Genomic DNA, 22470 nt, shown 5'->3' on the forward strand with positions numbered 1-22470 from the left:
ACTTGTCTCAACACTCATTAAGTGACGATTATGAAGTGGTGTCTCCTTTTCTTAACAAAACTTTTGTCAATAGCCACATGCCAATGGTAAAAAACTGTCTGGAAGTGGGACATGCTGCACACAGTTAATATGGTTAAGACCTGCTGGTGTATTTAGATGTCAAGAATGCTCCTGTGGATATGTCATGCTTTACAGTCTATTATTTTACGCGTAACTGTTAACAACTGCAGCCCTTTGGGTGGTACAGACCTAGGTGTCATTAGCAGTAGTGAACAATTTGGAGAGGTCTCTGTTATTGGGGAGCCCAAGGGCTGTTAATTTCAAAATCTGACTCCATAAGATGTTTCTTATTGTACACAAGTGGCAGTGTTACTAATTTTTACTGTGATTATCACTACTTGAAAGACTTGCTAAGTGCTGACAATGCTTGTCTCTGGAGAGTCTGCAAATGTTACAGCAGATTCTGCTCCAGGGAGAAAGAATTGTATGAAATTTCAGGTATAGTTATAACAAAGAACACAAAGTGCTGATTTAACAAGATACTTTCCACGTAGACATGAAGAAATCTGTGGCAAAGCAAAGCTTCGGACTCTTTTGGCATAAACTAAGCAGCTAGTCTTGATCATGGGAAGGCTGAGTTTTCACCAGGAAGTACATTTGCAGTTTGTTTTTACACAGAACGTTGTATTCTGATATGTGCAAGGCTCTAAAAGATTCAAAACATGTTTTATCAGAGGAAGCAGGGAGAAGTCATTATTATCTTACTGGCATTTGGTAATAATTCAGAAGAGGATTTAAAGCGGCACAGAATTTGTCAAGGCTGTCTTTGGAGTCAGCGTTTGCAGGTCTGAAGGGAAGGGTTAGGATTTTCAAGGTGAAGCAAATTCCCTGTATTTGATCTGTATCATAGTTCTGGCAAAGTCGGAAGGAATTGACTGCTTCCTAAAAAAGTGTTAGGCTAATCAGAGGAGAGTCTGCACCATAGTCAGCGCTGACTAGATGTGGCTCGGGAAGTACTGTAAATTCAGAGCATATGGGCCTGGAGGAAGCTATTACAAACATTGCTATTCTTTTCCCTGTCTCAAACCATTGTCCACACAAACATAAAACAGATTGCAAGTACTTTGCCATTCACTAACACTTTTGAGTGCTGAGGAAACAATGAAGACAGAATCAGACCTGATCCTTCACTTTCTGTACATTTAATTCTTCTGCCCACGGTCCAGTAAAAGAGTGGTGTAAGAAAGGGAGTAGTGAATTTGTCTTGACTGTCTATGATTTGAAAGCATTTAGCTGAGACTTGAAGTGAGAGGTTTGATTACTTGGAGCTATAATGCTTCACAAAGGGATTTCATGTATACGAGACTTAAATGGATCTAGCCCATTTAAGTTTTTATAGATTCACATCTAGATTAAAACCTAATTACTTTTCCCATTAGAATTTAAACAGAGGCTGGTTGGATGAGTGCATGCTACACTGAGCCCTATAGATTTTATTTGTTAAATGTTCTTAGGTAAATTAGCACCTGTAAACATCCCTGTTTTGTGAGGACACCTTATTTATGTTTGTCACATATACTAGCTGCTTGGGTGGAATATTAAAATATTTAAAAACAAAACAAAACAAACAAACAAACAAACAAACAAACATATTGGTTTAGAATACCTCTAAAAAGCAACTTGTCCAGAAACTGATAGTCTCAGAGACTAATCACAGCATACCAAACACCTTCTGTAGGATGCCATTTTAGCTCTGTACCAAATCAATGCCAGAATACCATTGATAATACTTAAATGAGACCAAATTTCTCAGAAGAGCTTCTATTAGCCAGATATCTATATCATAAGACCAGGCTTATAACTTGCAAACATGCCAGGAGGTTGATAACCTCACCCTGCTGGAGCTACAGGTACTCTGTGACACAGACAAGAACGCTGTGCAGTCAAGATTAAGGGAGCACACCAGACCTGTCCATCCAGAGGAGTGACACTGATACTTCCTCTGTTCTGTCTTGTATGTACAAGATCTGTTCCCAGAGCTGGTGACAGCAAATCATCCCAGATTGCATCCCTGAGTTCAAACACTGGGAGGAGAAAACTAGGCGCTAATAAATAAATAGGAGTTGTATGTGAAATTGACAAAAGAAGAATGCTGGATGGAACATTCCTGGCAACAGATTTTCTTCAAACTTGCTTTCTTTATGGTTTTTAAGTTTCTATGAGAACAAGAGTAAAGAGACAGTGAGGACAGTAAGCATGCAGAAAAGACAACAAGAAACCAAGTCCATGGGCAGCGCCACATCCTTAAACCCATTTTAGCTTAAAAGGGGGGATTGTGATAGGAATACAGGGCAGTGGTTTAGTGTGTCTTCTCTGTGGCTAGACTTCATTTTGAACCTTACATTAGAAAAAAATCTAGCTCATTTAGTCACAGATTTTCTGTAGGATCTTTTTGAAAGTGTAAGGAGAGGAACACTTTTCTCTGTGTTTCATATGATAAAGGATGATCAATGTAAGGGAATGGGTATATTCCAACACACAAACCATGCCTAAAGAAATAACTATACTTCATCACTGGATCTAGCTTGCATTTTTCAGAAATCAAAATGTTTCCATGCTTCACTAGCAGTATGGATTTCAGATTTAACTAGCCAAAGTAGTAGCCAGCTTTGAACCAAGGGTCAAGTGACATATAATTTATTTAGTATTAAAAAAAAAAAAAAAAAAAAAAAAAAAAAAAGGAAAGAAAAGAAAAGAAAGAAACAAAAACAAAATCAAAAAAAAAAAACATTTTTGATAATATATGATAATAAAAGAGGTTGTCTTGATGTGCAAGTCCTGGTTATGAAAACCAACAATGGAGCTTTCCTTTGTAAATATGCCCGCATACCTCAGAATTCTCCAAATAAAGGAAGGGTGAAGTTTAAAATAGAGCTCATCAAATGTTAAATGTGGCTGCAGGAAACAGCAGGTGTCCTTGACCTGTAATTGTCCACCTGCATAGATTTAAAGTCAGGTTATCCATTTACAGGCTGCAATGAGCAGCAGAAGCATGTCTTACCAAAACAGTGAAAAACTGTCATTGCCCCAGGACCTTGATCTACTTTTTCAATAAAAGAGGCCATGTCTAATTTGTCAAGGCAGCTGCTCAGAGTTCAGGGCATTAGAGCTATTGTGTGATGGACGAGATTCCCAGCTGTGTTCATCCACAGTCACCCAGTGAGGACAGCCTGGTGGAGAAACACAGACTGTCTCATGCTCTTGTTTGACCCTTGTAGCGCTGACATATTTATCAGGGGCTGAGAATTCACTGTAGGGTACGCTGGCCCTACAGGGCCACTACTCTTTCTGGAAGCTGCAAGGAATAATTGGTGTTCAAGATGCTAAATAACACCACGTTTCATTCTGGGGATGTATATGTTGAGTACAGGGAGGCATTGTGCAATGCAAACATGCTGAACGGGCAGGAAAGAACTTAGCCCTTTAAGTAAGACATTTCTGAAATGGTTTCAAAATATGAAGGGATTTAACAGCAGAAAATCTTACAGCCAGAAGAGACTTAAAGTGCCTTTTGGTGTTAAATTAGTGCCAGTGTATAATTAAAATGTCAATATGCTGTTAAAGATATTTGAATGATTCATTTCTCTTACATAGGATGTGCATAGTTTCAATAATTGTATTAATTAATAGGTAAGATGTCCTGTAGTAAATTTTCAACAACCTAAGCATTGACAGTCCTGGTTCAGAGCACTTTCAATATAATGTATGGACTGTGAACTGTTTATTAATCACATGACTGCACAAAACACCACATAATTTCTTCTCATATAGATAACCTTTCAGTGAACAGTATCTATATCTCTTTCCATGGATAGGATACTGACTGACTGTGTTCCTTTTTTGTTTAGTTTTCTTTAAGACTGTCAAAAAGCAAGCATATTTTTTAACATCAAAATGGGCTGGTGTGTACTATTTACAGAATGCTGTTAATTAAAAAAGACTGGAGAGGTTGTAATTTAGATTTTGCCATGTTAATCATATTTAACATTAAATACGGATAACAAATGTCACATTTGGAAAGTAGTCTTTTCTATGAATATCCTTAGTTTAGCCAGGTGTTTAGATGAGTGCTACTTTGAGCTACTTAGCAATTTAGCGAGACACCATAGTCTCTGGTCTCCAATTACCATTTCTATGACTTTGTCTAGATTTTAATCATGTGTTCCAAGATTCTTGTGCCAGTAGCTAAGAAAGAGGAGAGAGAAAAAATATGTTATTATTCTCTTCTTACAAAAAAATAAATAAAATATAAAATAAAATAAAATAAAATAAAATAAAATAAAATAAAATAAAATAAAATAAAATAAAATAAAATAAAATAAAAAGAGTCTTGCGGGCATTTTATTGAGAAGTTTTTAAGGGGATAGAGCAAATTTACCATTATATCAAAAATGTGCATCCTGACATATCTGTTTGGAAAAAAATAGCTCCACTGGCCAAGTTCTAAGCTATTGAAAAACCTCAGTCTGTTCATACCCAGAAGAGACTTGTCACCATTTGGCAGCTAAATACACAGACAACTCCGTGTACACTGAACATTGGTGGTATGATTGATAAGCACTTTAGCTATCCAGCTGATAGTCTGACAGCTCTCACTGCCCCAGCAGATCAGAGTAAGTCAGAATCTCTGCTGAAGTAAATTTTAACAGCTGCATTGATATTAGAAGAGCTTAGGGCAGTTTATAGAGAAGTTGCTCAGGGAGCATTAAGGGGCATCTCTGGCACAGCTGTACAATAGAGCAAACATTTGGAAATGGCCAGCAGCACATTTATCATCAACTTCATGTTGACCAAGAAGAATACCTGTAATGCTCTGAAACAGTGAGTCCCAGTGGATAGCCTCCAGACCATTCCCAGCCTTCCATGCCTACCAAAATGTGTAGCCCTAGATATTAAACTGTAGTCCTTCCAGCAACAACCAAAGATTTCCATTTTCTGTGAAATAAAATCTCAGATGAAGGTGCATCTTCATAACATTGTCAGAACTGGGCATAAATGAGGCAGTTCTTTCATATGCCCAACAAGGATTTTATTTTTTTTAATTGAAAAATAACACCAGCTGCATGCAGTCAATAATATTCCATCTTGTTCATGCTCCATCCCATCTTACCCACAATTGTGACAGAAAATAATAGAGCAGCTGTTAAAAAAAAAAAATAAAGGGGAGGGGGGGGAGAGAGAAGGGAAAGGGAAGGAGGACCAGACTCATTTTTAAAGCCTTACAAGGCTACTGTTATTCAGTATCATGTTCCTGCAGAAAGAAACAGCTTTTTTTTTTTTTTTTTTTTTTTTTTTTGAGAGAGAGAGAGATAGAGAGAGAGCCCAAAAGATCTGCAATTGCTAAAACAAACAATACCAACTCGGACACTGAATGGAAGACTGCATAGAAACACCTCCTGAATGGCAGTACACCAAAGCCTTCAGCAAGATAACTCCAAAAGTATTTTGAGAAGAATGTATTTTCCAATTGTTTTCAATTGGAAAATTCAGAAAACTTTACTGAGTTTGCAAAAATCTAGAACAGTCATTCATGTTGGTATATACAATGAATTTGTTTCACAAGAAGCTATGGAAAAAAGAGCAAGGCACCTGTCTACCTCTGCTTATAAAGTTAAACTCAGTCTAGCTAGCTGATGAGGGTAAATGAGGTGTAAGTCATAAAGCTATGTAAAAACTGAGTAGCATTTTTTGTTGTCGTTGCTTTAAGAAGCTAGCAGAAGTGGTCTTGTTATTTGGTGCAGAAAAGGCAGTTGGTAGTTGCTTTGAGCCTGTGGTCATCACGGGAGAAATCTAATTTCTGCCATCAGCATACAGTTTCCAACAAACAGTTCAACCATTCTCCGTATGTGTTCGCAGCTGAGTGACTCCCATCAGATGTTCTCAGAGAAGGGCACAGAGCAGGGGTGCCCTCTGTCCCTTCCTCTGTGTGCATTCCCCACTGAACCTCTTGCATTCACCACAGAGCCTGCCCAGAGGTTTGGGCAATCTCAGCTTATAATAAAGAACATAAAGAGTGCTGCTCTTTTTTTTTTTTTTTTCATTTTTTTCAGATAACATTCTCCTTTATCTGTGCAAAACACTAGTCTCTATTCAGCATCTTAAAGAAGTCTTACAGTCCTGCAGCACTTTATATGCTTTTAGTCTAAATATGACCAGGCTACAGGCAATGCCCCAAGGCACTCACCCAGTAATACAAAGTAATTTGCTATACCCAGTGATCCCTGGGGGTATTTATGTAGCTTGGTGTGCAGTTCTCACACACTGAACCAAATTAGTATTATCAGCAGGTACTTTCAGACACCCAGCATGCAGACCTGAAAAGACAATACGGTTTATCTGTGCTTGCTCATGGCAAGACAACTCGATAACATCACATATGCTTCCCTGAAAGGTTTGGACTCACCTACACTGTGTTTAGAAAGGAGGAAAGAGAAAATGTATCACAGAGATTGTGATAAAACTTGTTATAGTCCCAGTGCCAGGGAAAAAAAAAAAAAAGAGAGAGAGAGAGAGAGAGATCAGTAAACATATCTTGAAAACTAGCCTACAGATAATGAGAAAAGCCAGTCAGTTCATTGTTCTAGCACTTACCTTCATGTTGATTAATTAGCTGTGCAAGCACCCCTGGTTTGCTTGCAGCAGTGGGAAATACTGACCTAAAAAAGATCAAGAGCAGAAAATGAACAAATGCTACTGTAAATCCAGGAAAAAAAAAAAAAAAAAAAAAAAAAAAAAAGAGGATTTGAAACAGTAGCAGAAGAAAGTGGAGGGTTGAGGAAGTTGTTGTAATGCAGACCCGCTGATGATGATGTTCCACAAAGCAAATATGCCTGGCCTGTGGCTGGGTGGCCAGAGGTCGCCTGGATGGGCTGTGAGTGTGTTGCAGAGGAAGCTGGTCTGGCAAGATTGCTGCTGGCCCCAGGGCAACTATCTGAGAGCAAGGTCATACCACGCACCCTAAGATGAAGTTACAGAAGTCACTTTAGCAGATTGGCCACCATAATCAGAGAACATGTTAAAAAATTCACAAATATGAAGTGTCAGTGAAGTTACAGCTTTAAAGCATAGATATGCATGCGGTTTCTGCAAGATGGGGAGATGGTAAAAATAAATAAATACATAGATAAATAAATAAATAAATAAGGTTTTAAAAGTCAAGTAAAAAAATGCAGAGAAATTGGACAGACAAAAGGAAAAATAGATGAAAGAAGCCAGCACTGGAGATAGAAAATGAAGGGAGAGATGATAGCAGCAGCAGGATGAGAAGACCAGTAGGGAAATGCTGTCTTTTGCCTCAGGATGTAACTGGAGTAACCCTGCTTGCTTTACTGGAGGGATTGCAGATCTGAATGAATGTAACTGAGAGGAAAGAAGGCTTCTAATACGTATATTGGAAGAGTAGTGAGATACAGAGAAAGAACTAGAGCTAAAATCTGTCTTGCTTACTGTTGTGGCCAGTGTTTCAAACTCACTGCAGTCGCCTAATGTATTCAGTGACAGATGAGACTATGGGATTACAATACAGAGGGAAAAGATATACCAAACACCAGCCATATATAAGCCATTTTTGGTCTACAGACCCACCCCTGTAAATATTTCTAGTGGTCATTTACCGACCACTGGGAGCATGTTTTAATTCTTAAGTCCGGGTCTTGAAGAAAATACCTGCATGAGTGTAGAGAAAATGAAGAATTAATCCACAGTGTTGCTTTCAGTCAGAAAATACACTTTTTAGGCATATGAGTGATGGAAGATGTTTCATATTCACTCTAGAAGAGGAGGCCTAACATGGGGTCCAGCTACGTTCCTAACCAGCAACCCAGCTGTGGACAGGAGGACTATCTCTAGGAAGTACAGTCAGTATGCATCAGTAAACATAGATGGCTTGGTCACCTAGATGTTCAACTTCAATAATCATTTCCAAGGACCTCAAGGAATAGAATATATAGGGCACAGTCTTATTTAAATGTCCTGGATGTTTAATAGATGGCTCCTATGGTAGTTCAGCTGCAATGTGTTTAGTCACCCGCTTAAAACCATCGTTTCCATTTTCTGTGTATTTAAAGAAAATCAGACTTGATGAAGAAACAATTTTTGTTTCTAGGTCGTATAAAGTGCTTGAAATTTAACCCCAATTCTTCTGTAAGTCTACTTTGAGCTTCAGCCTGCTAAGCAAAGCTGCTCTTGTTGACATTCAGAAAACTTCACTTCTCCCTGTTGTGCAGAAAGGCCATAGTTCAAAACAGGCTGTAAGAAAGGAAAAGGAAAGCCACAGAATTTCTCGGTGACAGCTTCTCTTTCCTTGACACTGTACATAAAAACTGCTTCCAGAAAGGCACTGGGCTGCCTAGAATACATAATGCCCACACCAGAAAAAAAGAAAAAAAAAACACGCCATTTGTTCTGCACTGTCAGAAGAGCTCCATGCAGTGAAATGGGAACTGTGAAGATGAGAGATTCATTTTGCAGGCTATGACAACTTCTCTGGAGCCCTGGAATCATGCATATTCAGCCAAACATATGTAAATCTGGTTTAACCCAGCTGTGAAAGATCCCCTGAAGTAAACTAATAAAGAGCAGCTGGGTATGTTTAAGCTCATCGCAGGCATAGTAGAAAGGTCCCAGAATGTGCACTGAGCTTCTTTTACGTCATTAGAGGAAATACAGCAGACTTTAAAGGAAATTTGTGTTTTTAAGATGCAAAGCAGTATAAAGCTTGCCTCTACTGAGACAGGCTACAAAAGAATTAATTTTCCTTGACATTTGGGTTTTATACATCTTGTCTCAACTATTGCAAATGCCTGGTTTACTGTTTTAAGGGGCCTTCTATATTTGCTTATTCCCCATCACACTGGCATCTAAAAAAAAAATGTTGCTCACTGGGAAAGGGTGAGAGGTGAAGGAAAATACTGAAATCAGGAAAGTTCAAAGTGATCAGTCACTCCATGTTGTCTGCCAGTGGGAGAAAGGTTCTCAAGTGCTTTCTAGTGCAAGAGTTGGCCTTCAGCAAAGCCACTGCAGCAAATAAAATTGGACTGGCTTTCTGGACTGTGGTGAATCTCATTGCATTGTAGATCCAGGAGGCTGTGTACCTCAAAGCTCCTCTTATACCTGAAAACTTAATAAATTGGCTTATTGACAGAGTTACTGCATATAAGTAATGCAACTTAAAATATTCTAAGCGCTTGCTGCTCTGGTCATTTTCCAGTCTGGCAGCCCTTCATCTCAGTGGAGCTGGGAGATATCTGGGCATTAATTTGCTAGTTCAGAGTTTGTAATTTCCATCTATATTAATCCCTTTCAGAAAAGGCCTGCTCCCTTCTAATTTGTCAAAATTCACATATATGTCAATCGTATAGGTTTTGTATGGCTGCTGTGACATGCAGAGAAATTGGATTTCAGGCTCATAAAAACAGATAATTGAAAACTTCTTTGAAAATGGTACTTCAAGACTCATATGTTATCTCATAAGGACTTGGTGGAGTCATTTCTTTAACCTTTCTTGCATAACTTACATATCGTAAGAAATGCAGGAATTAATATTCAGCATCTTCCCATTGAGAGCAGAGCTATGTGTTGATCTCACCTCTTCTAGGAAGTTGCAACCATCATTTTTCTATGGAGAGTTGTGTCAAGAGATATTCATCAGATGGGAGAAGTAACAGAATTTGGACCACTTGAAAGAAGTAAAACCACCCTTAAGGGTCAATAGATGAACCTGTCCTGGAGGTATTACTTCTGAAATTGGTCTGACTATGGGCCAAAACACCTTGACAGAGGGCTCTGTGTCTGATCTGATTGCTTAGATCCTTCTCAGGCTTGTTACATGTTAGTTCAGACATGTTATGTGTCGATTTTCTTTTCAAAGTTCTGAAGTACATTTTCTCTTTGTACCTCTGAGGATCCTTGTGCCTCTTGCAACTGAAGGCTTTTTCTTTACTAAACTCATTCTTCCCTTCAAGCACATGCATCCTCTTTTTGTTTGCTAAATATCTGAGCTAGCTTTGGCTACTGGCTTTAAGAGCCATGAGGAGGTATTGGAGTCATAAGGAGATGGATTGCTCTTTTCAGCAGTCATGCAAAACTTCAAAACTTATGGTTACAGACCTTTACAAATCAACAATACAGCTTTACAGGGGGAGGGCTGTACTTACCTTTAAGTAAGAGGTTACTTACCTTTGTCAACAAAGCAGTTCCAATACAGTGGCTAACATCAAATCATTTGGATTATAATGTGCTTGGTTTATTCTGAAACTTTGAAATTATTTCTTCAAGAAAAACAATAAGATGAGATCTCAGAAATGCATGGTAAACTCTGGTCATTCCTGAACCTGCTGTCACTTTAATTTTGATGTCCAGTCTACCTTCATCTACCTTCATCTGACTTTTTTTTTTTTTTTTTTTTTTTTTATTCCTATGTCTGGTTAAAAAAAAGGAAGAAGAAAGCTTGTTAATACCTGCAGAGATTTTCCAGGCTGAAATAGTCTTTTAGCAGCATGAGACTGCCTGTAAACACAGTTCTAACACCTGGAGACACATGTTGAAAACCTTTTCAGTGGCATTTAAAAAAGATGTTCTGAAGCCTGTAAAAACCTCCATTCATAATGAGCCTATACCAGCATTCTTGCAAGTCTAAGCAGAGGGAGACATACATCAGACAGAAAAGCCTGCACTGAAGAAAGAAATTAACTGCCAGGTTTTCTCCTTAAATAACAACAATAACGAAACCATTGTGCCTTTGTGGAACAATGACTTGCTCTGTGGAAAGTCTCAAGTGATTTTGTAGGTGTTGGAGATGGAAGTGGGTTGATTTCCATTTAGAGAGGTAAAGTTTAAGACAACAAAGACACCCACTCCCTGACTGCTGTTAATGTGTGGTCTAGGCTTAAATATTACCTTATTCCTTGGTAGTTATTCCCCCACTTCCCTGCCAAAACATCATTCTTCATTTCCCACCTCTGTTTTTCAGTTTCATGTGTGCCACCATTTTGGGTTATTACTTTACCATCTGTCACAGGCAATATTGGAAAACTAGACAACGAAAGCTCCCTGCAGTGATGCTCACAGAGTGTTCTTGATGCACATGGCATGTGGTCACCTCATTGTCCAACATGCACCTCTCAGGGCCATAAATCATATCTGGAACAGAGGTGTCTTTGTATCCGCACCACAGCTAGCTGTAGTACTCAAACAGAATCGCATTATTTTTGATGACAGGTAATGAGGTTATTCACACACAGGAACTTGTAGTTACGGGACCAGATATTGCTCTCTGCCCTGCTCCTGTTATTCCCACTGACTTTAGCTTGGTCATAAAAGCAGACCGCATCCGGCCTCTTGTATCACTAAAGCAGCCTCACATTAAGCTAGTCAAAGTAGGAAGTAGGATTGTTTGTTTTTGTTCATCAAGCAGTTGTGGGTGTTATTAGCTGGAATTTCCGTTTGTGAAGCATAGACAGAAACAGATTTAGAGGAAAAGTGACTGTGGGACTCATCTTGAGGTTTTGCCATCTCTATCCCTGATCACAGATGAAAGAAAGAAAATCAGCCGTCATCAGAAAATACTTCTGTTTGTGCTGCACATGCTAAAGGGATACAGCTCTTTTGTTAGACCTCTGGACTTGCGGTCTCCTTTCTGCAGATGCCTCTGAATTGCTCTTCTCCTGAGACAGACACATTCATTCAAAACAGATAGAAGGAAGCTAGTGCTCCAAGAGTAGTAAAAATCCTTGTGGAGCCACTGCATTTATAATACTACCCAGTGCACCTTTTCCTAAGGAACTGTTTTGGTTCTTTATTTTGTCATACTTCCACCATTTAATTTCATAACACTGATTACATACTTATGAAAGTTTGCACCTCTTTCCACAGAAAGAAAACCATTTACCACAGCTTAACAAGGGTTCCTTGGACTTCCCATTGTCTAAATATGGAATCCTGTGGAGGACAATCTTTCCAAACAGATCTTTGATCAATACTTCTCAAGTGCAGCTTTTCAGCAGGTGTTAGATCGCTTTTATTTGCTTGTGACAAAATGAGTCAAAATGTATCATACTTAATGTTTCTCCATAAAAACTAAATCATTTATCCTGTCAAGGAAGGAAGTTTAGCTAGTTTAATATAATTTATTCTTGGCAAATTTGCTTCAGCTTATATGTATATAATGACTGCATTATCCTTAGAATGATTATAACATTGGTAGTTAATCATTCGTTCTACCGTCATTCCCATTCTAAAAATTGGACTGTCAGGTCTGTCGTCTGCTAGGTTCTCCTTTTGGCCCATCCCAAAGACATGTAAAATGGTTGCCCTTTTCCAGAGCTCCTGCTACTCATAGTTCCTTCAGCATCATCCAAGAACTGGCACAGTGTCTAGAGACTGCTTTGGCCAATTCCATTACACAATTTGAAAACATACACATGATCTGAATTTTTGTGTCTCTTTTCTCTGTTCTGGTCAGCACCACATTGCCTGAATTTGTTACATTTCTGATCAGAGACCAGAGTGTGGATTCTTGCTTAAAAGTGAAGCAGGAAAAATTGTAAATGCTTCAATCTCTGTATCTTTCATTATTTGTCCTCCTTATTCAAACTTACCGTACTGGCATTATTCCTATTCCGTTATACTCATGCCGTATACTCTTTAGGATGTTGAACTCTGTTCCTTTGTTTACATGATCCTGATTCTGCCCTCAGAATTTGGTGAGTTTGTTTGTTTGTTTGTTTTTGTTTTTCTTTTTCTTTCTGTTAGAATTAAAACAACCAGAACATGCAGAGAATAGTGTCAGCAGCATTTCCATGTGGTAACACTTTCAGCACTGTGCACATCTTGTTGTACTGCTTTTTAACAGGTGTTCAGGTGAAGCCTTAACCCTTAAATACTTTTGTTAGCTGATGAGAAGAAACCCTATCTCTTTTCTAGTTCCTATCTACTGTTCCATATATCTAGGTCATTACATCACGTCTGATCTTTTCTCTCTTATTTTCACCAAGAGGCATTCAAAAAGTTTGTTTCTCACTTTTTCCAGAACTTTAGAAAAATTATTACTATTACTGTCATAAAATGTATGTCTCCTTGCTTTTTCCCCCGCTACCTTTTGGGGAACAAGTTAGATCAATATTCTAGTCATATGATTTATTCAAGCACTAACTCATTTCAGAACTGAAACACTTTGGATGTTCGGAAACATTTTTCTTAGTGTCCTCTTAACCAACCAGTCAGCCATATCTTATCTATAAGCTCTGCTGGAAGAAGTAGTGACTTATATATCAGGTCTTCTCTTTCATTAGATGAGCAAGAAGAGGTGATTTTTTTGTGTTCCAGATTATACAACACATTACAGTATACTATATATTCTCAGAAAAATTAATGTTGATGTTAGATGATACAAACAAAAGGACATGGGGTGAAATTACAGAAAATTAGTGGAGCAGGAAGGATCAGGTTGTCTGTAAGAATCACAATAGCCATGGAAAGTGGAGAATATCAGGTCACTAGCCTGGCCCTTTTAGAAGATAGAAATAATAGTACATCACGCATATGAAGGCTCTGCACTCATAAGCCCAGTTGTGATTCACAAGGAACAGAGTTTGTCTTCAGTGGAAGACTTCAGGGAAACAGATAAGTGCAGCGTATTTGTGTCATTACATGTAAAGCCTGATCCTTGAGGTTGCAAATATTTAAACTCATCTATGTATTTGAAGCTTTTTGAGTTTTACAGCTATTTTACCACCAGAACTTTCCCAAATATAGTGTTAGTACAGGTAATTCTGTTAATAGAGAGTAGCTGGTTTCTATCTACGGTGATATGTCTTCAGGTGCTACAGAAAACAAACAAGAGTATGGATGAATACTTCCAAACTAATAAATGAAATAAACAGTGCATTTTCATATCTGGAAAGAATGTACTGCAAACAACAAAGTGCTAGAGAGAATATTTTAAAAGTGCAAGGTAATAGTATTTTGTACCGATATTTTTTTTTTATTATTAAATATATGATGAAACTAATATAACAGTATTTATATCTATCATATTTTACAGTCTGTTCCCATAGTATTTTATGCAGCCAGCTTAGTCAATTTTCCAGTACACAGTGTCAAGAATGTCAGATAATATACAGTTATCAGACTTTTCAGTAACAGGTATTTCCTCAAAGCTGGTGGCTGAAGTATTTTATCTGACTTACAAAAATGTAGACCCTATGTTTTTTCAACTATTTTCTTCATTTATTTAAATCCTTTCAATAATGTGTGCTAATGAATGATGCCGAACTGAGCCTTGTGAACAGTTCTTTAAGAACCACAGGATGTGTAAAACCACACACAATGAAGTATATAAAGTGGCACAAACACTGTTTGCTTTCAGACTGGCACATTCTGGGCCCATCACTGGGATCACACACTTGCCTATTCATCCCATTCTGTGAAGGCAGTTACTACTGATGCTAGGGGCTTGAGATGTTGATTGACAACTGCAGTAGCCTATTTCATATTATATTTTTCTCCCCGTGGTCTTGATAGCAGGATGCTGAACATTCCTCATACTTATTCATTACTTAATTGTATCTGTTTCATAATCATTAATGCAGGCCAAATCTTGCCAATCCTAATCATTTTATTTAGGTTGAAGTTGTTGGGATTACTTACATAAGACACTTGGATGTGATCCATCATAAAAACTAAATTACCTCATTGACCTGAGATTGTGTCCAGAGAAGATCCACCTGCCTAGGGCAAAGCCACTAAAGTTAAATATCTTTTCACTCTAGTGTAGGAAACCTAACAAACTTCAGAAAGGTTTGAGCTCAGGAGGAACTATCTAAAATCAAACTGTTCTAAGGCCCTCATAAATCTCTGCTCATAAAACACCTGCAGTGCAACCTGCAGCATTTCAGCTATTCTTTTCTTGAGTACACATGGTCACTCAGTTTGAAATGTGTGGTAATTTTGTAACGTGAGTTGTAATGAGTCCATATCCATTGGTAATGTAAAACTGATGGAAAGATTTCATGCTGCTTTTGTATGCAGGGATGCAGGTTTCTGTTTTACAGCTGCCAGTCGTAGAATAGCCTGAAGCAAAAGGCTGAGTGAGGAGAGCAGTCTCACGTAGCCATCAGGAAGTGCCAGGCATGGAGCACCCATCCATCTATCATTGTTACATCAGGCTCCAAACAGAGCAAGTAAGCTTCCCCAGAGCAAACTGGTTTATCTGCTGTAACGCCTTACTGGAAAGAGGTATAACATGTGAGAGAAATCTCTGTCCCAGTGATTAGTTAGTTGTTTTTTTTTCCTCACATGTGGGGAAAAGTTTCTCATACCATGTGTCACCTGGGTTCAAGTCCTTCTAAAGAACCAGACAGGGAAAGCTGAAGACAAGGCTTCTGTTTTCTGCCTCTGTGCCACAACTGCAAATGACGGTTAAAGTGCTAAAAATGCATAAACTAGGAAAAGTCTAGTCTGAGCAACCTGGTCTAGTGGGAGGCGTCCCTGCCCGTGGCGAGGGGTGGGGGGTGGAATTAGATGATCTTTAAGGTCCGTTCCAACCGAAACCAGTCTGCAATTCTGTGAAAAGTCCTGTCCCTTCCTCTTGGGTTATGCATGGCTTCTGCTTTCAGACACAGACAGGCTTAACGATTGTAGGTGCTTAGGTAGGCATTGAGCTGGGATTTTGAGTCTTTTTTGTGAAAAAAACACAAGACTTTAGCACTCAAAGGAGCATTTCTCTGAGAAATTTTTCAGTGGAAGGTGTCCCTGAAATCAGGCATTTTAAGCTGAAATTTTCCTTAATACCTTGCCTAGGAATGCATTTCTTGATAGACATTAACACTTCCATGACCATCCTTTCCACCCATTCAAGACTTCCCACTTCTGATTTTCCAGCTAATGACCACAGGCAGTTTTACAAGTGTGAAAAAAATTTGGTCTGAAAATTATAACAGTACTACCAAGTAAATATTGGCAGGTGTAGGGTTCATAGAAGACTGTCACCTTTGCAGTGAAGTGGAGTTCCTATTGATGATGCTGTGGCCACCAGACCATGCTTCTGATCTACATACAGCAGTCTTGTGTGTGAATTTAAGGGCTAGGCACTACCACCTTCTGTTAGGTGTTCTTGACAAAGAGTAGAAAAGTCTGCCTAATAAAAGCTTCTGGGCTTTGAAAGAGGGTTCTGTGAAACATTTGATTTGAAGATTGTTTTTACTTAGACATTGTTTCCTGAGGTCTTCTTTCCTCCCCCTGCTCTTTTATTGTGAAGACATTTATATGAATGCAGACTCTAAGTTTCCTAAGGGATCATGTGCCCTTGCTCCTTATTCTCCTCATGAAATCACAACCCTCTGTTTGTCACAGCATGGTAATTTCCATGGCAAACAGCTGTGATGTCACTAGCAGAAGCTTATGATTTCAAGAGCTGTTTTGCTTTTAAATATAAAGTTCCTATCTTGTAAGCAAATATCCCTTGTCCAACTAAACACTGTAATTAAATGGGGACAGAAAATACATGCTGTGGAAGCAATACTGTATCTACCCAAAACACTTATCAAAGATTTCTGTGAGATAATGGCAACTTTTCAGTACTCTTTTAACATAGTTTGCTGAGGAGTATTTTGCATTTGGTTCTAATTCTGGGCCACAAATACCTTGTCTGCCAAATACACAAATAGACATTATTCTAAAGGAGGAGGTGATTTATGACATGAAAGTTTTGTATCTTCACAAGGTCCCAGGAGAGCCTTGGAGGTACTTTTCTTCCTGTCTTGCTGTCTCTCCTGTAATAAGGATGTGGCTTATATTTCCTTAGAGCATGTGGAGCTTTTAATGCCCTGGCATTTGGATGCTCTCTGGAGAAAGAGGTGGGAGAGACGTTCCTTCAGCTCCTTGTCAGGCAGTGGCTGTGCCTTGTTAAGCATTAAGAACAAAACCAGAAATGGAAAAAAAAAAATAGAGGCTCTGTGCTTGTGTTTCATTAGTGCTGTTGGCTTGATGCCCAACTATGTCAGGAAAAAGTTCCTTTCTTTAGAAATTCAGAGTATTGATTAATGCTGTGTTAGGGACTTTAGACTGAGGAGACACACTCTGCCAAAGATGCCCTCTCTGACAGGGAGTGCTTGGAGGGCCAAGTAAGATTTGACACTAATCTCAGACCACAGCACAGAGCCACCAAATGAGGCCCTCAAAGTCAGAGCTTTCAGCTGAAAAAGGATAAGCTTCACTGCAGAGGTCAGCCTATTCATGTGTCCAGAACAAGAGAGAGCTTTAAAAATTGGAAGAGCAAGGACAATCCTCTGCAAGGCTCAGTACATTTCCACACTGCTCTGTCTTTCATGGTTATTTAAGCATCCTCCTGAAGCTCAGGCATGTGACAGTGACTTTTAAAACACATGACAAAGATAACAGAATGACAAGCCTTAAACAACATGGGATGCACTTCTCTGATATTTGCAGAGCTTCTCTCTCCTCTCTTCCTTTTACAGGATTTTCAGTCTGAACAATTTACAGTAATAAAAATAAGATGTCATTAGATGAGGAGAGACGGGATAGAGGGAGGGGAGGAATGAGCAGTATGTCAGACGAAGAAAAGTAATAGCTCTGACCTCTCAAAGTCAGTGTGAATTTGCCCAGGGCATGGATTTCAAACTGATTTTAACTACCCTGCAAGTGAATTCTCTCTCCCTCCATGAACTTCATAGTGTTCAGTTCCAGATCTGAAAGCTGTACTGAGAGCACAAGGCTGTGCATGTAAGATGTAGCTGGCAAGTACAGTATGCCTCTAAATTTGGACAAGCTGATCAAAAATCACCTTGAAGTACACAAACAAACCTCCCAAGAAGTACCTTTGAATGAAGTAGTTAATGATAAGTGGCTTTTCCCTATCCTTGGTTTACTTAACCATTGTATGCTGTTTATTTCAGGAGTGATTCGGGAGAGTTACCTGAAGGGTCACGATCAGCTGGTGCCAGTTACCCTGCTGGCCATTGCAGTAATTCTTGCTTTTGTCATGGGGGCCGTCTTTTCGGGAATCATAGTGTACTGCATCTGCGACCACCGCCGCAGAGATGTAGCTGTTGTGCAGAGGAAGGAGAAGGAGCTCACCCACTCCCGCCGCGGCTCCATGAGCAGCGTTACCAAGCTCAGCGGCCTCTTCGGAGATGCTCAGTCCAAGGAGCCAAAGCCTGAAGCTATCCTCACGCCCCTGATGCACAATGGCAAGCTGGCGACCCCAGGCAGCACTGCCAAGATGCTAATCAAGGCCGACCAGCACCACCTGGACTTAGCTGCCCTGCCAACCCCTGAGTCTACCCCAACCCTGCAACAGAAGAGGAAGCCGAGCCGTGGCAGCAGGGAATGGGAAAGAAACCAGAACCTCATCAATGCCTGCACAAAAGATATCCCTCCAATGGCCTCTCCCGTGATCCCAACCGACCTGCCGCTCAGGGCTTCTCCTAGCCACATCCCTAGCGTTGTGGTCCTGCCCATTTCCCAGCAAGGCTACCAGCATGAGTACGTCGACCAGCCAAAAATGAGCGATGGGGCTCAGATGTCTGTGGAGGACCAGAATGCTACCCTTGAGTACAAAACCATCAAGGATCACCTCAGCAGCAAAAGCCCCAGCCACGGGGTTAACCTGGTGGAGAGTCTCGACAGCATGCCGCCAAAGGTGCCCCAGCGGGAAGCCTCCCTTGGGCCCCCAAGCACCTCGCTGTCCCAGAGTGGCCTGAGCAAGCGGCTGGAAATGCATTCCTCTGCCTACAGCGTGGACTACAAGAGGAACTACCCAACAAATTCGCTCACAAGAAGTCACCAGGCATCAACTCTCAAAAGAAACAACACCAACTCCTCTAACTCGTCCCACCTCTCCCGAAACCAGAGCTTCGGCAGGGGTGACAACCCACCACCCGCTCCACAGCGAGTGGACTCCATACAGGTCCACGCCGCGCAGGCACAGGCCGTGACTGTATCTCGACAGCCGAGTCTCACCGCGTACAACTCTCTGACGAGGTCAGGGCTGAAACGCACGCCCTCGCTAAAGCCAGACGTACCTCCCAAACCTTCTTTTGCTCCACTGTCCACATCCATGAAGCCCAATGATGCATGTACATAATCACAGTGGGGTGGGGGGTAGAACAGCAATTAAGCAGAGGTTGCCCTTGAAAGCCAGTGTTCTGCAACTGCTCCTCTGAGAAGATGGTTGTTGCAAGCTGAGGATGTGTTGATTCTGCTCTCTGGGAAAAGTGGAATATTTTTTTAACCCGAGCCATATGACCCATGGTTGAAGGTTTGCAACTGCAGGACTCTCCCCCACAGCCCTCCGGTTCTTTGCTCAAAAGACTAACTCTCCATCACAAACATTGAGCCAAAAGCACACAGGTGAAAGATGACCGTGACGTTTCACCCTCCCAACTGCACAGTGCATTCCTGAACTGGGAAAGAGTGCTCTGAAAAGCAAAACCCATAATTACAAAAACAAAAGAAAAAAAATATTAAAAAAATAAATAAATAAAAAAGAATGCATTGATAAAGCTAACTCTGACTTAACAATGGCAGAAGTTTACTAAGTGCAGGTACTGTGAAATGCCCAACAGTGTTACAGCCATTTGGTTACAGCAGTTAAATGCCATGCTGGGCGAACTATGTCATAGATTTCTGCTACCCTTCTCTTTTAATGAATAACATGTGACTGTTAACGCAAGTAACTCCTCTTATTTATTGTTCAACTTTCATTTTTCCTAAGGAAATGACTTCTGCATATCATCCTGTGAGCAGCTCTTCAGAGAAGTACCTTGAAAGTTATACCTATTTAACGTGAAACCTATTAACTGGAGTAATTAAAACTCTTTTATTTTTCCAATAAATCCACTGAGTTAAATAAGTTGGAGCTGGAATTCTGAACTTTGTGCCTGGACTGTCTGATTAGCTGAAAAACAAAACAAAACAAAACAAAACAAAACAAAACAAAAAAAAAACGGGGATATCTATTTAAGTCTCTCAGCTAATTAGCCGGCTGGGCCTCTGACCTAAGACAGCAACAAACAAATACCACAAGTTCATAACTTCTAACGCAACTGCAAGAGAAACTCTTAAAAGCCGCACATTTGTGCACCATTGCTATCAACATGGCTTTGTCAGTAGCTAATACTTTCTGTGAAGGCACCAGCTTGTGATGTGCCATCTCATTTCACCTTGCATGTGAGACGGCAAACAAAATCCTCAAACAGTGTGAACTAGTTAATATGCCGGCTGTTACCATGCATAAATTATGGTCTTATCACACGGGTTTTTCGTGGGAATATATCTGTGAATAGCCTGTTTTCTTCCACATGTAAATTTGTGCCTTACACCCTCAGTTGTGTATAATTGTGAGCTGTAGTATGTAAAACCTTTTTCTTTTTCTCCTTGGAGTAATGCAAATATTTATTGGTCCTTCCTCCTCTAAGCCCTCTCAAGAATCAGACAGAGCAAAGACATTCAAAGAAGAATGTAGTGGCTGTTGGCACAACCCCATGTCCCTCAAGATACGGGCCAGTGCCGAACCCTCCAGGTCAGTCCCACTTTCAGCTGTGCCAAGTCCTCTCCCGAAACCACCCTCCAGCTGTGCTGCCCCAAAGGCACCGTGCCGCCCTTCCCTGCCTCCCGTGCCCCGTCTACAGTGATCATTCTCCCTGGGCAGCAGAGAAGCCACAAACAACCTTGTCCCCTGGGGCTGGCGTATTGCCTGGCTGGGGACAGGCACCAGCGAGTGGTGCCAAGCCCCGCAGCACACCCAGTCACACGTCCCGCAGCACGCAGGGCACACGGAGCTAGGACAGGCAGGCAGGCTCCTGCTGCAGCTACCTGCTGCTCCAGAAGGATGCTGCATATACTCCTCTGGGAAAAAAAAAATGTATTTTTTTTCTTTGTTTCTTTTGTGTGACTGTGCATGTAGCTAGTGTGGGAGTGTGCGCGCACACAGGTGTGTGTGTGTGTGTGTGTGCGCGCAGGCGTGTAAGTTCCTTTCCAGTCTTTCAGTTTATGCAAAAATGTAGATGTGTTTTTAATCTGTTACAATAACTGTGTCAACATACTGTAGACAAACGATGGGGATCGCTTCTAAGCTTTTTATATATATATATATATCTACTGAACAGTATGTTTGAGTAAGGTGGTTGTTTCTGTTTCAATTTGTTTTTTAAAATTTTATACTTCCATTTGTTTTTCAGGGTTTTGGTTTTGTTTCTGAATGACTGAAAAGACAGATTTTAAGTCCATTAGCTTATAGATGGTATATATAAAGTCTGGATGGTCTAGACCAAAGTGTGTAACAAGGGTGCTTGCATGTTCTTTCATTTCATCATGGCTTCTTTTATGAAATAATTGTGTTCACCCTTAGTGAACTATGCAGACTGGAGTAGATAGATCTGTATCCAAAGCAATGGTGTTGTTTTAATAAAAACAAACAAACAAACAACAACAACAACAACAACAACAAAAAAAAAAAAAAAAAAAAAAAAAAAACAACTTTGAAAACTGTAGGTAGCAAGGTCATTTTTGAAGAGAACCCACTCACAACTCTCTCACCAAGCTCCAAACCCCCTGAGTACCAAATGCACAGGCCCCATTGCTATGACTCAGCAAAGCGTCCTGTCAAAATGCAGAAGTGAATAATCACAGCAGCAGCTTGTACAGCAACCTGCCTTTGTAATATACATCTTGTCCGCTACCAGCTTGACCTTGAAATTCTCATTTGGTACTCAGCGGGTCTTCTCTGCTTGTCCTTCCCTGTCACTGGTTCCCTTCCACCCCTTGTTTTGAGGGGTTCATAAACCTATGTGTGCCTTTGCTTTCCACCCTTGCTATACACTGGTAGATGCAACAAATTCAGACTCTCATTTGTTGTAAAGTTGTAGAGTATCGTGATGTCACCAGTTTCCCTACATTTCCACATCCCCCTAACATCTGATTCACAACTTAATGTATGTTGTAAAAAAAAATAAAAAAGAAAAGAAAAAAAAAAAAAAGGAAAAAAAAAAACAAAGAGAGAGAGAGAAAACAAGAAAGATAAAGAAAGAAATGAGAAGATAAAGGGAAATAAAAGCTCTTGATTACATATGGTAATAAAACCAGACTGTTCTACTTTATTTCTTGTGTCCCAATTCTTTGGTTCCTATGAGGATTCATCTTTTTCCTTCAAAAATAAATAAATAAATAAATTCAATGCTGATCATTTAGGCCAGGTTAGAGAAATAAATTTGTTGTTTTCTGTCTCTTGAAGATGAACTTGACTTTAGAATAAGGCGATGGTAATTAAAAATTGAATCACACATTTGCTCTCCCTCTATTCATATTCCACATTTTCTTTTTATGAGCTTGTTCATCATCAAATATTTATGGCAGACTTGATAGTTTAAGAGATCAAGGATGGGATTTAAGCAC

The 22470-nt window shown here is 39.9% G+C and overlaps 1 protein-coding gene across 6 annotated transcripts in view; it reads left to right on the forward strand.

Moving 5' to 3' along the window:
• Nucleotides 1-22470, forward strand: part of SEMA6A (semaphorin 6A) — a 142935-nt gene that overhangs the window by 95515 nt on the left and 24950 nt on the right. For 5 of the 6 annotated variants that reach the window (XM_027446583.3, XM_038171431.2, XM_072031598.1 and 2 more), the window contains one exon: nucleotides 17973-21555. The exons of the other annotated variant lie outside the window; for it this stretch is intronic. In XM_027446583.3, the coding sequence (XP_027302384.2) occupies nucleotides 17973-19162 (1190 nt within the window). In that variant the 3' untranslated portion in view covers nucleotides 19163-21555. Of the gene's footprint in view, nucleotides 1-17972; nucleotides 21556-22470 lie in introns of those variants that run through there. 6 annotated transcript variants of the gene reach the window in all.

This window comes from Anas platyrhynchos, chromosome Z, assembly GCF_047663525.1.
Source record: "Anas platyrhynchos isolate ZD024472 breed Pekin duck chromosome Z, IASCAAS_PekinDuck_T2T, whole genome shotgun sequence".
In the NCBI taxonomy this organism is placed as follows: Eukaryota; Metazoa; Chordata; class Aves; order Anseriformes; family Anatidae; genus Anas; species Anas platyrhynchos.